The sequence below is a fragment of the Manis javanica genome, chromosome 3 (assembly GCF_040802235.1).
Source record: "Manis javanica isolate MJ-LG chromosome 3, MJ_LKY, whole genome shotgun sequence".
Lineage (NCBI taxonomy): Eukaryota > Metazoa > Chordata > Mammalia > Pholidota > Manidae > Manis > Manis javanica.
In genome coordinates this window covers 5,653,118-5,670,837 of record NC_133158.1, presented here as the reverse complement: position 1 = coordinate 5,670,837, position 17,720 = coordinate 5,653,118, and the positions used below count along the sequence as shown (strand labels likewise).

The window sequence follows — 17,720 nt, the reverse complement described above, 5'->3', positions numbered from 1 at the left end:
AGCGGGGGGCATTTTTATTGTTCCCTCCCCAAACTCACGGGCTCCCCGGTGCTCTCAGTGGCTGCTGGGGTGGCGGAGAGCATAGCGCGTCCTTGCATTCGGGAGTTGCATGACTGAGCCCCCTTGTCTCCATAGCAAAGAGAAGGTGCTCGAAGCAGTCAGAGAACGAGAACCTGGAGGGTGTTTGGTGAGGATGGGGCAGGCGAGTATCACGTTCCCAGTGAGTGGGTCAGGGGAGGGGGCTGCAGAGTCACGGCTCTGCATTCCCTGTCCTCCCCTTCCGCAGGGATTTATTGGGTGTGGACACTGGGATTGTGTCAAGGACCTCAGGGGCTTCCAAGGAGCACAGAGATGTGGGCCTTGCCCTCCAGGGGGACCGTGGCATCAGGATTTTTCACAAGTCTTTGGAAGGAGTCTACTGCACAACAAAGTTTAGGAAGCACTGGGTTCAGACTGGCCTGAGGGCCCAGGCATCCTGTCTTTGGAGCCAGAGCTCCATCCAGGACTGCTCACTGCAGTATGCAAAGGACACAGGCTCCGTGCCTTAAAGTGGGGGAACTCTTCTAATTGGTGGTGTCAACACTGGGCAGTGCAGGGTGTGTGTGTGTGTGTGTGTGTGTGTGTGTGTGGTTAACTGCAGGTGACAGCCAGCACAGAACCTTGAATTCAGTCATAAAATGGGCTGAACATTTAGGAGGCACTGTACTGGTAAGAGTGGACACTTCCATGGCACCAAGTACTAGGCATTTGTTCTTAGGGTGTCACACGGATTAATCCGCTGAATCTTCACAAAAACCCTTTGAGCTAAATTCTGTTATTGCTGCCACATTACACATGAGGAAGGTGAGGCTCGGAAAGCTTCCAAGCCTGTGGCACAGATCAGCCAGCTCCTCATTTCTGTCCTTAACCACTGCGCATGCTGCCTCGTCTGGAAAAACGTACCGTCTTCCCTTTACTAATCCCTGAACGAAGGGCTTTACATGCACCACGTCATGGAATACTTGCCGTAAGCCTCAGGAGGGGCACTCTTGCCGTCGATGAGGAGACGCAGAGGCCTTCCCAAGGTCCCCCACACGGAGTGGGAAGGCGGGGTTTACTGGTGCCATCTGGCTTCCCAGTCCATGCTTCTGACCATTCTCAGTGTTTTAAAATACTTAGATTAAAAAAAATTCTAATTATATCCTAAGTGGAATGCTATATATAAATCAAATAAAAGGAGAACATCTCCCTTTGAGTGTAGGATGGTGGACAAAGATCTCTGCTCATTCAATCTCCTCCACCCACTCCACTGACCTATTCATCAGCCCCCAGGCGCCTTTGTGGAACCCCTGGTGCTCTAGGGAACACGGTTTGGAGACCGCTCTTGTGGGTCACTGGGAACCCCTTCTGATGTTGGAGACAGGCCAATGATATTTTTGACAAGATATCAATGGTTTAGGCGTATTTCCCAGAAGTGGGGAAGTAAGTTGTGACGGTAAGCCCTGTGAGGCATCTTTGAATCCCAGAGCCACGGGGCTCAGTTCAGAGTCACATTCAAAGACATCTGAGACCTGCCGCCACCATCATCATGGCAGGGAAGACGGAAGGTTGGGACTGAATGCTAACACTTACATGCTTCTATGTGCAAATGATTTTATTGGCCAAAGCCTTACTCAGCTTATGGGGGAGGTGTGTCCTACATGATCTGTGGGGAGGAGAGCTGGGTATGAGGGCCGCCCTAATGACCACAGGGGCAGAGGGGACACACTTCTTGTTTGGTAATGCTCCTGTGTGTTTGGGTAGCAAAGGGAACAGTTTGCAAAAGTCTGTTAACATTATCCCAGGAGGGACCAGGGCAGCACGGAGGAAGCCGAGACACCAAGGGTCAAGTGATCATTTGCACAAAGCTACAGAGAGAAACAGTGGCTGTGTGAAGACCAGGAGAGGAACCTGAAGCCAGGGCCCCAGGTGGCCCTCTGTGCGCAGTGCCATAGGTGGAGCATAGCTCCGCTGAGACTCTGCTTCCAGGGTGTGGAAGATAGCAGTCTCGCCTCTTGCTAGGAATTAGAGCTGTTGGAAGCCAATGGCATCCCCATTAGTAAAACCTGCGGGTGACACCTCTCAGTGCCCAGGTGGTTGCTGCTGAAGTGACCGGGGCAGCCTGCAGGTCGCTTGTCCAAAGTGGGGTTGCTCAAGTTGGATTAATAGAAAATGGGCTGGTGCCTTCCCCCATCCAATGGCAGGTGAACCAAGAACCTGAGACCCTGTTGAGTAGCCCTGTGTCTGCAGATCACAGGCAGATCACCTCCTGTGATGAGAGGGACTCAGCAGATGAGAATCCTGGATGCCCCGCCTCTGCGCTGGGATCAAGCGTACATGTGGGATAAAGAACAGTTCATGAAAGGAAGTGGGGTTCTGAGGACACAGGCCATCCCATGTGCAGGGTCAGGTAGACTGTCTGAGCTGGCACTTGGAATGATCGTAATTCTAATCTTTTTTTTTTTTGCAGTTCCATTGGGTGTATCAAAAATAAGGAAAAAAAGGAGGAGGGAGAAAGCTCTGTTTCAGTCTCACCAAATATTGCTTTGCAGAAGGACTTCTAGTCTTACTCAAGATATTCTGTGAACTCATAGGAGAAACTAGAAAGTTAGCTTATTTAGGTTTTATATATTTCTAAAGTTAAAGAATAATACTCTTTATTCTGTAATTAAACAGGTGTAGTTCTGTGACATCCCCAGGTTACCCCTTATATTCCTTGCTTTATAAACTGATTTCGGTTTTGGCTTTAACTTCCCTTCCATGGTCTTCAAATTTCCTCTTTTTATCAAGGAAAAATGGAGGGTTTTCTGACTCTTAAAAGCCTGTAATTTACCTTGAATGTGAACTGTTATGCTTATGCTGAATAAATTCTGTGTAAAGCAGTAGAAATTGTGTAGAAAGCCCTCATGAATTGGAACTTACCATGTCACTGACACATCTTGAAGGGTGTTCTGTTGACTTTAGTGATGGATGAACCCATTCTGCCAAGTCAAGCTGGAAGGGGTGGCTTAGAAACCCAAACATCAGCTCTGGAATCTAGAAACCTCCTGGAGCTACGGTTTTAAATCAGCAGGGTCATGCAGGGCTGCGTTTGTGCAGAAGATGGCATTTCCCCGGCTCGCTCCATGGAAGTCTGTGGAACAGAACCATAAACACCAGCCTTCTTTGTTGTTTGTTGGCTTTTGCAAGCCCCCAGTGGTCTGGAGGGATAGGGCCTTGCCTTGGGACTTCCCAGTCCAATTTTGGGGGACCTGGCTAAAAACCCTGGATATTTGATAGTCTGACTTATTCCTATGGTGTATTAACACCCTATAAAAGTTACATGTCATTCATTTCAAGGTTAGATCCCTCCCAAGCTTCAGGGGCAAACTGGACTTGAACCTTTTGTGACTGGAATCTTATTTACCTTTGGCCAAATCTTGCCTCCTGAATGGGAGGCAGGAAGGGGAGGTAGGAAGGGGCTCCTGAGGACCCCTGCACATCAGATTGCTTTTACCAAACAAGGTTTTGATAGGTTAAAACGTGAATGAATCTGAAGGACATAGGTTAGCTTCCTGTCAGAATACTCTGGGGCCTGCACACAAAAGTCCATTGTGTTGGGCAAAATGCCTTTTGAGTGTTCCCTTCTGTCGCAGTGTCTGAAATTTTTGCCAAACACGGGTTGAAATTGGGTCATGCCACTCACCCTCCACTTCTAATAAATATATCAACCAGTTTCGATGAAAGTTATTGGACAGTCCAACTGAATGAGGCCCTTGGAGAAATCTGGACATTTCTCATGTTGGAAACATTTATTTTGAACGAATGGCGAAGGAAGACCGAGCTTCAAGGTGCAGCGGCCCCTTGGAGGACGGCCGTGATTCCTTTGTGTCGGTTGTGAGAACGGGGGCTAGCAAGGAATGGCGGAGAGCTCACACCCTGTGCACCGTGCCTTTCAGATAGAGGAACTGATGGCCGCCCTGGAGAAGAGCAGGCAGGAGCTGGACGCCACCAAGGCGCGCCTCGCCTCCACACAGCAGTCCCTGGCGGAAAAGGAGACTCACTTGGCCAACCTCCGGGTGGAGAGGAGAAAGCAGCTGGAGGAGATCTTGGAGATGAAGTGAGTACCTGCTTTTGCCGTCCTCATCCCCTTGGCCTGGCGTCTCTCTAGGGGTGGGGACAGGAAGGCTCGAGAAGACTGAGAGAGACCTCAGAAGGAACAGCTTAGCGGACATTGTACCGGTCGTTTCTGAGACTATGTTTCTTCTTTTTTTTTTAAATGATAGCCTCTATGTCCCAATTTGCACATTTTTTTTATACCTGTCACACACACACACACAAATCCAGTGTTAGATTCGGTGTGTCTGTGTTTCATGGACACACAGTTGTTCCTAGATTTGCCCCAAAGGTCTGAGCTGGCCCAGAGACAGAGGCCTTGTTAAGCACAGTAGTAATTTGAGCGCTGCTCAGAGTTCAGTGGAAACTTCTCTGAGGAGGTATTTCCTAATTGTGACTGTAACTCTGCTAATTATATTCTTTTCACTCGTGCACAATTCCTGGCTTGTGTTGGCTTTCATAGCGCCTCAAGGTTGGCACCCCTTTGTTCAGAAGCAGGGCTCTGATTTGCTGGGCCGATAAAAACAAGCTTGGAAATCACCCCCCGCCGCCACCCGCTCCGTCTCCCAACCTGGGGGAGGGGGGGTCAGGGAAGGCAGAGACTGGAACCAATCTCTTACTTTGATTTAATCAACGAGGTGTGGCTGCATGCCAGGCGGTGGTCCTTTCTGAGGACCTAGGACACAGCCATCCCCACCCAGTTGTTACTTTACCCTCAGTGAAATAATCATCATGGAATAAGATAGGAAGGAAAATTACCCAAAGATTTTAGAAATGATCCACTGCTATGGACTGTTTGCCAAAGAGGCGGGCATGAAGCGGTATCCCTAAGTCCTAAAGTGAAATAATCACTGAAATAGATTAAATCCAACTTCCTTACCCAATAAGGGGAAATGTATATAATAATGGCATCTTAAGCCTGTTACGGAGACTTGGAAGTTGGTGGCTAAGGTATGGAAGAATGACCTTATCCTGACCCCACAAGGCTTGCACATGGTTAACATTAAACCCAGAAAGCTTCGATCGTGGACAATAGGGAATGAAATATTTTGAATAATTTTATAATGAGGAGGAAACTTTTCTTCCTTGTCAACTACCTCAGTTTCTCCAAGACCAAAGACTAAGTAGTTGTTTGTTTGTTTGTTTTTTCACATACAAACTCACATTTTTCCTAATGATTTAATAAAAACAGATATTATTACCCACAGTGTGGAGGTGGGGGTACAGAGGCTCAGAGAGAGTACACGTAATTTGCTTTAGGCCGTCTGGCCAGAATTAAAACCCAGATCTTCTCCTCCATCTCCCTTTCTGTTTCCTCATTGTCTCACGGAGCGTATGTCAACTGCACCCAGGCCGAAACTTGCGGCTCTTGGAGCCACTGCTATAGTCACACTGCCCAGAACACTGCCTGGCCTGGGGTGGGTGCTCAGAAATGGTTTGTTGCATGAGGGAACAGACTGAATGTGGAGGTCAGGTTTTACGTAGCTAAGAAGAAAAGCATTTCAAGCATCTGTCACATTATCACCTTGGTCAATAATTTATGAACAATACCAGCACATCGATTCCGTCGGCTGCCTTTATTCTTTCCCGCTTACCTGTCACACGCTTGCCTCTTAGGGTGTTGTTATGTGTCAAGTTAGGCCTGCCTTCTCTCAGCTTGTCCCCCAGCTGTGGCCAGGTTAACTCCTTAGCTCCTGGAGTGATTTATGATGCCATTTTTAGGAAACGCTCATTGCTTCCTGTTTAGAAAAGAGCACATTCTCTCAGTGTTCTAAGAGAACACAGGTAACGGGGCGGCATACTGGTGTGGGAGTCATCAGACCTGGATTGGAATCCCATTGTTTCCACTTGGGGGAGATGACTTTTACATCTCCGACCCTGGAGCTTCCTCCTGTAGTGACTTTCATGGGGTGGCTGGGAGGAGAGGTGCTCGGCCGAGGGCTTGGCACCAGAAAATGATATATGTGCATAAATGGCACTATTGGCCAATGAAAATATGTCATTTGTTTGGTGTATTTTGTGAAGAGTATCATTTATTAAAATTTGGATTTATTTTTCTAAAACATAGAAACCTTTCCTGTGTGTATGTTTTCCTACTTAATTTCATGATTTCAGATAGCGCCTAACTAAGACCTGTTTTGGTGAACTGCCACATTTTGCTGAAGTGCTTAATCTGCTGCCACTGGAAAATAAATACAAAATTCCTCTGCTAATTCCTTTGGTGAAAGTAACAGATCCCTGCTTCATTAAGCCCAATATGGACCCCATTCATTTCACGGGCTCAGAAGCCCCATGTATGGACTCCTTCCTGGGACCGTGGGGACACAGGTACAGGGCAATTCTATTGACCGAGAACGCCAACTGGATACCTCAGCCTCTCGAACTGTTCAGGTCAGGCAATTGGTTTGATCAATCTTGATTTTTAAGCCAGATTGACATATTTCCTTGATATCAACCAAGTCAACATAGAAGTGAGTGGGTATTTGATTATCAGCCCTTAATGTCACTCTCTGCTAAGCATTGTTGAGTTTCTTGCAACTGGTAGGCATCATTCAAGCAACTCAAGGCCAAGTCTTCCCCAGTTTCCAAGCCCTGATGGGGCTTGTTGTGTCATGTTGCAGGAAAAAGTGTGGGACCAGGAGTCAAGAGGTGGGAGGTGGGATCTCTTAACTCACCCACGACATTAAAGGAGGTCACCCCTGGTCGCCTCAGTTTTTGGGAACATGTTGTCAATCCTACCTGCCTTGCCTGCTCTATAGAATTGTTGAAGGGGCAGGATTTATTTTTTTTTTAAGTACAAACTGAAATTAATATAAACCAGCTTATAGGAAAGTGATTGAAACACAAAAGTGGCTTTTGCAATGAGAGGTGATGTCTGTTAGATTTGTTGCAAAATCAAATGCACAGAGTTTTAGAATTGGAAAGTAGCTGAGTCCAACCTCCCAGTGTGCATAAGCCAGACTCCCATCCAGAGAATTACTAGTAAGGAATTCACTAGGCTCTGAACGCCGTTCCCATTGGCAGCCAAGGGCTCATAAGGTGGTGGTTCACGTCCCACTCGTCTGCAATGGAATTGAAATGGCTTTCTCTGTAATTATCCCACTTATCCTGATTTTTACAGAACATTCTCCTGAGCCCCAACCCTAGGACACATAGCCTTTTTGGTGTTAGTTATGGTACTAGTGTTCCTTTTAGAAAAAAAAAAAATACTAAGAAGCATAATTAAAAAACAAAATCACCTGGGATCCTACCATTCCGAGATAGAAGCTGATGACATTTTGGTGTGTACCTTTAGAAAGGCTCTTTACTTTTTTACAGAATTAGGACATACTTTCATATTTTGCAAATCCCTCTGCTTTTCCTTACTGAACGGTGAACACCCTGTCATGTTACAAATGCAGAATTGTATTATTTGTAATTACTTGATATACGTTCATACAGGTTCACACCTTTGTTAGACATTTATCTTGGTGTCAAGGCTTTGCTAATATAAAGAATTCTTTGAGAAGCATTCTACTAATTTATTAACTTACTTAAAAATAATTGTAGATCGATGCGCAGTTACAAGAAATAGCACAGAGCAAGTGGTGTCTTGTATGGCCCCCTCATTTTCCTCAATGGTAACATCATCTGTAATCACAGATTTGTATATACCCTCATCTGTAATCACAGATTACAGGGCTATCACAGTAGGAAACGGATACTGGTATGACTTACCAATGGTATTCAGATTTCTCCAGTTCTACATGCGCTTCTTTTCTGTGGAGTGTGTGTGTCATTTTATTTATATGCAATTTCATGCCATGTATGGATTTGTGCGATCCTGTCACGGAGCCAAGATACAGAACGGCTTCATCGTTACAAAGCCACTACCATTTGGTAGCTGTGCCCACAACCCAGCCGGTTCCTTTTTAACTGGAGTTTGGTTTTGTGCTACATCCTTATGGGACTTGTGCCATCCTGGCTTACGTTGTTCCCTGCCATTCTTGGGCAGGGCAGAGAATTATCCTCTTAGTTTAAATTGAGACCGAATTGAGAGTGAGAAAATATTGCTGGATTCCTTTAATTTAGAGATACTTTTCATGACTTGGTCTTATTTCCAGTGGAATTCCTTTTTCATATAGAATATCTAGAACCTGTCCTGTGGTAAGCATTCAATAAATGCTTGAGGTCTGAAAGAATGAATTGGTTCAAAAATCCATAAATATTCTTTGAACACATGCTGTGTGACAGGTATTGTGCTAGCCATTTCGAGCTTGCATTTTAGTAAAATGAGTGGAGGAAATGAACAAATAAGTAAGCAAATAAATGAATAGATAGGCAAATAACCAAAGAAATTTGGAATTCCACTTAGAAAGCTATTTCAAAAGGTAGGGACCCTCGTGGTTATTTTCAGTTTGATCTTTCTTAGTTAATACTCCAACTGCCAGTCCTTATTCCCACACTGGAAGGAGCAAACAGTGCCCAACCATGTATTTTCATAGAAGAACATAATATTCACTTTCCCTTGTTTATAAGATTATTCTTTTACTTAAAAAATATTTAAAACCTCTTGCTAAAACATTTCATAATGGTTCATCTTTGTTACATTTGCCTGCATTTGAAAGGATTTTATTAAAATCATATTAAGAGCATCATTCTATATGTTTGGTTTTATTAATGCTGGTTAATAAGCTTACATTCCAGGAACCAAAGCTCAATTATATAATTTGTGGCAGGTGAATTTGATATCTGTGGCCAAAAGGAACTGAAGGCTATGAGACAACTGTACTTAAAAATCTATCTGTGTGCATTTGCTCTGATGATTTAAACTAGCATCGTAATTTAATAGGCAGACAGGCGGCTAACTGATATGTTCCATTTAGTATTAAACACTGAGTGAATAGGGGTTCTGAGAGCTGGTTAATAGTTACATGATTCGAAGTGTATATTCTAGGCTTCTTGTGGGGACTGCTATATATTTAAGTTCCTTGCTGATGATGTAAGATCCATCTTAATTTACTAGTTATTGTTGCATTTTAGACATCTCCTCCAGAGAGCCTCGAAAGCCTTTGTATATACTGAGCTATTTTAGAAAGTTTACAGTGAGGTAAGACAGCAGCTTATTCCGAAGCATTATCCTGTTAGCCTCTTTGATCTAGGATCCTTCTTGAGAGAGCCACTCATTAGGTAAGTACCCTTCAAAGGAGAGGCAGGGTGCAGACAATGATAAAATCAACTTATTCTTTACTTCATGCCAGCATGAGAAAAGACAAATCGCATTTCTTTAGGGAGGAATCCTAAGTGCCTGGCAATTTAGACAGAATAAATGGGGTCTGGGAGAGGAGTTTTGAAGGCAGCCATTAGTTAAAATTGATAAACTCGGTTGCAAGAGGGGTTATGACCATCTTACAGAGATACTACATGGGGATTGAATACAATTATACTTTGATGAGAAAGTGATTTTTGAGCATTACAGGCCATATTTATATTTTTACATATATAAAAATATCATGTTATATATTAATATAAGGTAGGTAGGCCCATTACAGTTAGTATATGCTGATCCTGTCTTCAAATGCCAGTTAGCCTCGTGATTTCAACAGTGTTTGTGTGTGCCTGTGTGGGTACACTACCGTTCTTTCTCTAGCCAATGGTTTGTTTAGAAAACCTTTGACATGTCCAATTTAAAAAATATTAAATACTATGTTAATGTGTCCTAGAATGTCCCTGTCTGTCTGTATTTACCACCTGCTCAGTCATAAAAGTAAATTGAGTCAGCTAGAGTGCAAGCTTATCTCGACTTTCTGAGTTACCGGTGGGGACTACGGGCCGGTGCAGAGGGAGAGAGGATCATTGTCACGAAGAACGGCACATTCAGCATCGATTGTTGTTTGAGCTGCAGGTGGTCACCAAATGCATGGTCTCTTAGCCCTTGTGACTTCTGTTTCTCTCTTGTAGCCTGAAGCTAGTGGCTTGGAGCCTGTATGGGCAGAGAAAGGACTTGCCATACATGAAGCTTATAGTAGGCAAGTCAAACACAGCTATGAAGAAAATAACTTCAGTATAGTGGGATGGTTAATTAGCCCCAAATGCAAGGAACAGACACATGCACATTCCAGAAGCACATACCAGTAGCTGTGCAGCCACCAGGGACTCACACTCCTTCTGTCTTGATCGTTTGCCATTCTCAGCATATGGCTTCTACCTCATGAGGCAACATTTTTGCCTTAGCTCTGACCATCCCATCTGCATTCCAGCCAACAGAAAGGAGCCATCCTGCCCTCGAAGGTGCTCAGCCCAGCCATGGACAGCTTGGCCATCTAACAGTTCACTGAGTAAATGGTTATGAGGCATCCACTCTGTGGAAGGACTGTCCTACGCCTTACACATGCATCCCAGCACTGTTCTGAGTGAACAGAAAGGCCACGGGTCTGTCCATTCCTGGAGCTCACGTTCTAAGTAGGTGTAAGGACTAGTGCAGGCGGAGAGGCCGTCTGGCCAGCAGTGAAGTCACGTGGTCACACTTAGCTGCAAGGCACGCAGGGAAATGTGGCCTTTAGCTGGAAGGCTCAAGGTCCAGCTAACATTCAGAGAGCTCAATACCAAGGGAGGAAATGGGCAAGTGGGTATTGGGGGTAATAGCCATCTTTGCCAAAATAAAGCATGCAAAGAATGTGACAACTGATAGGTTATCTCACTGAGCACTTAAAAACACAACTTTAGAGACTGTATTCCTAACACACATGTACTGATATGCATGTGTGTCCAGCATATTTCTGGGTACCAAGGTTGGTGAACTCTGGGGGTCATGTGAGTGAACAGGTTGAATGAGCCCAGAAAATCTCACCATGGCTGGGAAAGCTGATAGGTGAGGGGCAACAGGTCTAGAGAAATGTAGAGAAGTAGGTGCTTCCTTCTGCTATGAAAGGGGTTGAATTTAAGAAGGAACCGGGCTTGACTTACATTCCCTCAGAAGATTGGGCTGGAGCTGGGATGCAGCATGTAAGTGGAGGAAGACATTCCCTCAATTCTTTGTAGGACTCTGTGGCAGTAGGAACCCTTTGAGGGAGGTCCTGAGGGGGTGGAGGGGTGATCTCCACAGTTCCTTCCAATATGGAATTCTATCCCCCAGTTCCACTAAATCACAGACCTGGAATGTGCATAACATTAAGGAGATGCTGGAATCTTCTGTGTTTGTCCCCTCGAGAAACTATTACTTGAATGCAGAAACTTTTACCAAAAGCCAAATGTTACCTCTTGGTTTGGGACACTGTCCTCTGTAATAGGTCCACAAAAGAATTTCCCTGTATTTTCATACATTGCATTTATTTTTCATGAAACTCTTTATGGTACAAAATATATAAGCCAAACAGAGGCATGTTTCACAAATCATCACAAGGAAAGAATTGGTGGCTAAGTCACACACTGCGTAGAGTCAGGAGCCCTTCAGTCGGGTATGTTCTCCTTAAGGAATGTGCTAGCTCTGAATAAAGAGCCTGCCAAGAATTCAGCTATAGCTCAGGCAGATTCTCTCTGCAGTGCATGCAACCTTTGGGCGATGGGATTAAGATTTCGGTGAACATTTGTTAAATGCTTACTATGTGCTGGCAGGGGCTAAGCACATCGCCCGCACGCCACTGCCCTTGCCTCTAGGATGGGGGCATTATTTCCCCCATTGTATGGATGGCCAACCTGAGGGTCAGACACCCTGAACTTGAAAGTGAGTCTGATGTCAGAGCCCATGATTTTAACCACTGAGTACGCTGCCTCCTAGTGAAGAACTCTGTGTGTCATTGTAAGAATTTGATGTCTGGGAACGATGGGACCAGTTTCAGTTAAATAGTAGAAGGCTATGGGCAGATAGGTGCCTCTTTCAACTTGCTTGGGGGAGCAGGACAGCAGGCTGGGGTGATGGGGGGGTCAGGAGGAGAGCTAGTTGGAGGAGGCCTTTGAAGTCAGCTGCTTTGGTTTAAAACAAAATAAGGGACGCACTGTCTCCTGGCCAAAAACATGCACCGTATGTATAGTTTTAATAGTGAAAAATGTCAGTCAAAAGGGCCCTTGGCCTGGTGGTTTTTAATGGAAATGCAAACATTTTCGGAGCTAGAGCAGTATAATCTTTCACCTTAAATAATCACAATCAGCAGTTAAATAATCTAAATGCTTGTGAATCATAGTGCTTAAATAATTCCAAGCACCATACTTCACATTATTATCTTACAGCAGCTTCACAGGGGCTTGGGAAAGGAAAATTGGGGAAGAGAAATGTACACAGCTCCCAGCCTCCTAAAATATGGGGAGTCCAAGGGGATGGTCAGGTCCCCCCTCCAATCCCAGAGCGGCATCCTGCTGCAGGGTTTTGTAAGTCCTTGATCTAAGGCTGTGGTGGGGGCCACCACGTTAGCCCCAGGAGGCAAGCAGTGGGCCGGCTAGAGCACACAGAAACCTGGGGCACCCAGGACAGCCAGGGTCACTCACCAGGTCCTGAATCCTCTGGTCCAGTGAGCAAGGGCCCTCGAGCCCAGAGGTCACAGCCTAACTCTGCTGTTTAGAACTTTGTGACTGCGGCCAGCCTGACCCTGGACGCAGGACTCTGGACTCACGTAACCATGTTGATAGTCTGTGACACTCTAAGGCAGCGCTTCTCACCCTTGTGGTGGTTTTGCCACCCTAGGGGATATCAGGTGAGGTCTGGAGGCTCTTTTGAATGCCACAGCTGGAGGGGACATGCTCCTGGCAACAGGTGGGCAGGAGGAGGCCAGGGCTGCTCCCACCCATCCTGCATGCCCAGGAGAGTCCCCCAGCAAAGAGCGACCCAACCCCAAACGACAGTAGGGCTGAGGTGGAGAAACCCGTAATGGGCCTCCCTTCTTTAGACTGGTGTGATTAAATTGGGGAAGAGTGAAAAATCTCTGATTTAGCTTGACTTATTTTCAAAGGGGACTCACAGAGGCTGTATTTTCCCCATTCAGGATCCCAGTCTTGACCCAGAGGGCATCGTGGCCTGGCGACTTGCCACGCTATGTAGATGACTTTGACCCCCTGACTCTGGCTCACTTTCTTGGGACTCCACCCAGCCCCCCGTGTTGCTCCCCAGTGGAAATGGCACAGGTCCTAGACCCAAGTCCCCAGAGACAGTGCTCCCTCTAAGACATAAAGTCTAAGTACGATGCAAAAGATGTTTATCAGACCACACAGCCCTCTTCAGCTGTGGGCTACCATCCTTCTTTAACTTGTGGTCCTGTTTGCACCATTATGAGTTAAGGCTATGACCTTGGCCAGCCCTCTAGCCAGTCCTATAAAGTGAGATCCCTTTGACCCTCTCTGTACCTTTGTCCCCCCTTCATTTGTTCTTCTGGGTAGCTAGGTCTTTTCCTAGGAATCACTTCTGGCTGTGGTCATTAGGGCCCAAAGGACAGACGAAAAGTGAGGACGCTGTCCAGGTGGGGGACTGTACGGCAGAGCAATGGCCAGGGGCATCTGTGGGAAACAGACGGTGCCAGGAACCCCAGATGCCTGCCCGAACCGCGAGGGGTAGGACTGGGGCAAATCCCCATGGACAGGGGCCTCTGCCTGCCTGTAGTATCTTCGTACAGGTAAAATACAAGGGGAATTCTCTTTCCAGCCAGACCCGAACCAGGGCAAGGGTACAGGCCATGGGGCCATGGTCACATGCGTGGGGTTTGTGAGGATGATTTGAGTAAGCGTCGTTAGAAAATGTTTACATTTCCCATATTATGTAATTTTGGAAAAAGAAGCAGATTGTCTGATGCTTAAGTCAAAACCCTGAAACAAAACTGCCATTCTGTGGTTTTCTAAAAACAGTTGGCTTCCAAATGACCCTTCAATGTGAATGACCGCTGCTGCCTGCCCCCCAGCGAAGGATGGGGGCTGGTGTTCCAGAATCTGCACAGTCTTAGGACTAGAGGAAAAAAATTCCTCCCCTGTTCCTGAGGCCTGTGGAAGCTGGTTTGACTGAGCAAGAAGGAGGTTCTTGAGATGGGCGGAGAGAGAGCATCCCAGGGTCCCTGGCTGGAGTGCAAGTCAGCTGCCTCCGGCCATGAGTAGCCTCCTTCAGCCGAGCTCCAAGCAGGTAGGGTTTCCATAAAGTGAAGGCCTTTCAGCTTTGGGGAGCAGCCTTCTCATTGATCCAGTCATGTGTTCAGCCACTGACGTGCTCAGTCATTCATAACACAGATCATTCTGTGGAGTCCAGGCCCTTTAGTGAGAGAATGAATGAACAATCAGCTGTCCAATCAAAGGATTGGAAATCCGAGCACAGAATTAGAGCTGGGATAAGGGCGCAGAGCAGGAACTGTCGGGGTAGCAGTGACAGTATCCTGAACGTCAACAGGCTTCCTGGGGTATGTGGCCGTGAACCCTGCTCTGCTGGGCGAGTGGGAGGTCTTGAGGCAAAGAGGTGGGACTGGTGAGCGGGGTCAGCTAGGGGGTGCATTCTAGTAGCGGGGGGACTGCCCGTGCAAAGATCCCGTGGCCAAAGGAACTCACACACCTTCCATTGGCTCACAGGAAGCCTGTGGGCTGCAGCTCAGAGACCAAAGGGGAATTGGTTGCGGCTGGGGTGACAGCAGAGGCCAGACCACCCAGGGGGCAGTGGTCACATTGTTGATGTTTATCCTAAGACTGGGAACCGGTTGATGGGAGTGACATGATGGGATTATGATTTGAAAACAATAAAAAGCAATTGTAGTATGCTTACCATGTGCCAGAAGCTTTTAAAGAGCTCTGTGAACATCATCTTACAGGATTTAGTCATCACAACAACTCTGTAAGATAAGTACCATTATCATCCCCATTTTAATTTTGAGGGCTCTAATGCCCAGAGAGGTTAAGTATCCAGCCCAAGGTCACACAGCAAAGGTGAGATTTGACCCTCTCAGGATTATCATGTCGTCCGGCCACATACTCAGCCGCTATGCCGTCCCACCTCTGGATTTGTACAGGTGATAGATTGGAATGTGGGCCTACTAGCCAGAGAGCTGCTGCAGCCTTCCAGGTGGGGAGAGCTTGTCTTAGGATTTTATCTCGAGAGACTTGTCCGAAGCTAAATTTACGGGACTGGCGGGAGACTGGCTGCAGGAGTGGTGGAGTTGGGTGCCCCTTCCCCGTCTCCTTTCCAGCTCAGTGTTCTACTCCCCTGGGCACCTCTCTGCCCCCTCCTTCTCCCCGACCCCAATACGCATGAGGCTGCGAGGGACTTGTGGCAACTACTGTGTAGTAGAGGCTTCTTGGCAGCACCCCCGGGCTCTGGGAGGTGGAAATCTTTGTGGTGGGGACTGTTCTGTGTATAGTAGCCGCCCTGGCCTTTACCTATTCAGATGCCAGTAGCAGTCCCCCTCCTCCAGCTGAGAAGCAAAAATGTCTCCAGATATCGCCAGAAGTCCCTGAGCAGGCGCATCAGCCCTGATTGAGAAGAGCGGATCTAGGGCTAGACCCCGTGTATAGTCTCTCCCTGTGCACCAGCAGCCCGGCCCCTTCCTGGACTAGTGTGTTCCCTGCGCCCGTGGGTTAGTGGCCCTAGCAGTATTTTAACACTGTCCTGTGCCCCAGCACAGAGGCGCTCTCCCATCTGGAGGCAGATGGCCCCTGACCAGATGGATTCAGAGAGCTTAGAAAGGAGTCCTTTCCACTTTTAACAATGTCTCATCCATCTCACAGTCTTCCGTGGGGTAGCCTAGAAACTTGGCTATCATTCGGGGCCATTTCTTTTCTTTGGGGACATAGACCCTTAAGTTCTATGCAACTGATTTCAACACGAACTTTCTATAATCTACTCTCACGTTTGGGCAACGCCTGTATCTAATGTTTCTGGAGCAACTATTTCCTCAGGAGCTCCAAAGCATTCCTGTGCACTTTTCATTTGTCTAGAGAGCCTTTCAATGAAGAATATATTGAAAATACATAAGCTTCTCATTTGGAAAGACGAATTTATCAAATGCCTATGTTTAAAGATGAAGAGAATTTTAAGGAATCTTGACCAGTTGAAAATTCCCTACTAAGTCATTCTTTTTTTTCTCATAAAGTACCTTGAGAAGCTTGCCCTTTGATGTGGGACCCACGCAGATTTCTGGGGAGAAACACACAAGCACCCAAATGAGGTGTAGACTAAATGTCGTGTCAATGAACACGGTGGTTTCTCTTCCTTCAAAAGCAGGGGGTGCCTCCATGGAATAGTCTAATGAGAATCATCTCTTTCCTGATTGGTGGCCCAATGAGCATGGATAAATTAATGCTAAGGCTTTTTTTAGAAAGTCAATTATACACACAAGTAAAATGAACTCCATGTACCCTTCACCCAGCTTCAGCCATTACTCAACTCATTGCCCATCCCGTTTCCCCTCTGTCCCATACTCCTCTCCCCCCACTGTACCCCACTCCTCTCCTTGGGTTATTTTGAAGCAAATCCCAGACATTATATCATTTCATCCATAAATATTTCAATATAAACATTCTTTTTTCAGATAAACATGTCTGACACCAAATTGCAAACATTTTAACATGGAGGAGAATTGTAGCGAAGGCCTTTCCACGTAAAGTTGAAATCCCCCGAGACCCAAATGTTAGAGGCTTAGATTTTAACCCCTTTAAAAACGTTGCCATCAGGTGGCAAAATGGACCACTTGGTGATAATTTGGTGATATTATACAGGGACATCAGGAGGATTTTCACCACTTGACACATTCCATAATCAATTTTTGGCTTTATTCTCCCTGGCTTATTCTTAAGTCTTACTGTTCCCAGGACTGACATAATTACATTTTGTCATCTCAGAGAGTTTTGTCATCTCTCAGCAGTTAGGGACATTGTGACCCATCACAGAAGGCCTTTCCTTGATTGCATCTCTTTTCAACTTCTTGACAGAGAATGATAACTGTCCAGGATTTTGAAGACACAAAACAACAACTTTCAAAGTGTGAACCTGAGCTGGGTGTGCCTCACATCTTTTACACCTAAAAATTCTTGGGTCTTGGTTGATGGCAACTTTTCTGTAGAGAATGAAACTGAGATTAAGGTCTCTTTGTAATGCAATTAAAACTTCTGAGTCTCTCGGGTGAGGCCTGAACATAACCCTCAGCTTCTTGCACTGTTTTTGCTAAAGATCACATCTGCTTGCCCCCAGAAGCGCCCAAATCACTGGGGAATTTTTTTTCTTGCAGGGTTTCTGTAGAGCGTTTGTTCATTAATTAATTCAGCCTTCATTTACTGAGCAATAACTAGGGATCTCCTACAGTGCTGCATGCTGATTGAGTCATGGCTCAGACATGGTCCTCGCCTTCTAGGAGTTTGCTCTCTGCTCTTGATGTTGGGATAGTTTGAATGTCTGTTATGCATACCGCCTGGGGTGATTTGAGAGGGCACTGGGGTGGCTTCCATACCTAGATGCCCTCTGTGCGCGTCTCTCTCTCAGCGAGGAAACTATGGGACATCATTGGGTTGAGCCAGTTTTTTGTCCTGTGGTTGGTGTTCAGATCTGGTTGCTGGGGTCGGGGATGACTCAAGAAGGCGTAACAGCAGGGCCAGGGACTCGGGCAGTGTTCTAGCCTTGGCTGCGGTCAAGGGTGGGGAGAGAAGGCATCCCAAAAGGGTGGAAAATGTGAAGGCGA

At 46.3% G+C, this 17,720-nt stretch overlaps 1 protein-coding gene across 10 annotated transcripts in view; it reads left to right on the top strand.

The window, feature by feature from the left end:
* The window catches only part of ERC2 (ELKS/RAB6-interacting/CAST family member 2), a 784,869-nt gene that overhangs the window by 474,281 nt on the left and 292,868 nt on the right, over positions 1-17,720 (top strand). For all 10 annotated transcript variants that reach the window (XR_012128892.1, XR_012128896.1, XR_012128894.1 and 7 more), the window contains one exon: positions 3,957-4,117. Coding sequence is in view for 3 of the 10 variants with exons in the window: in XM_073230735.1 (XP_073086836.1) it covers positions 3,957-4,117 (161 nt within the window). In the remaining 7 variants the exon portion in view is untranslated. The remainder of the gene's footprint in view (positions 1-3,956; positions 4,118-17,720) is intronic.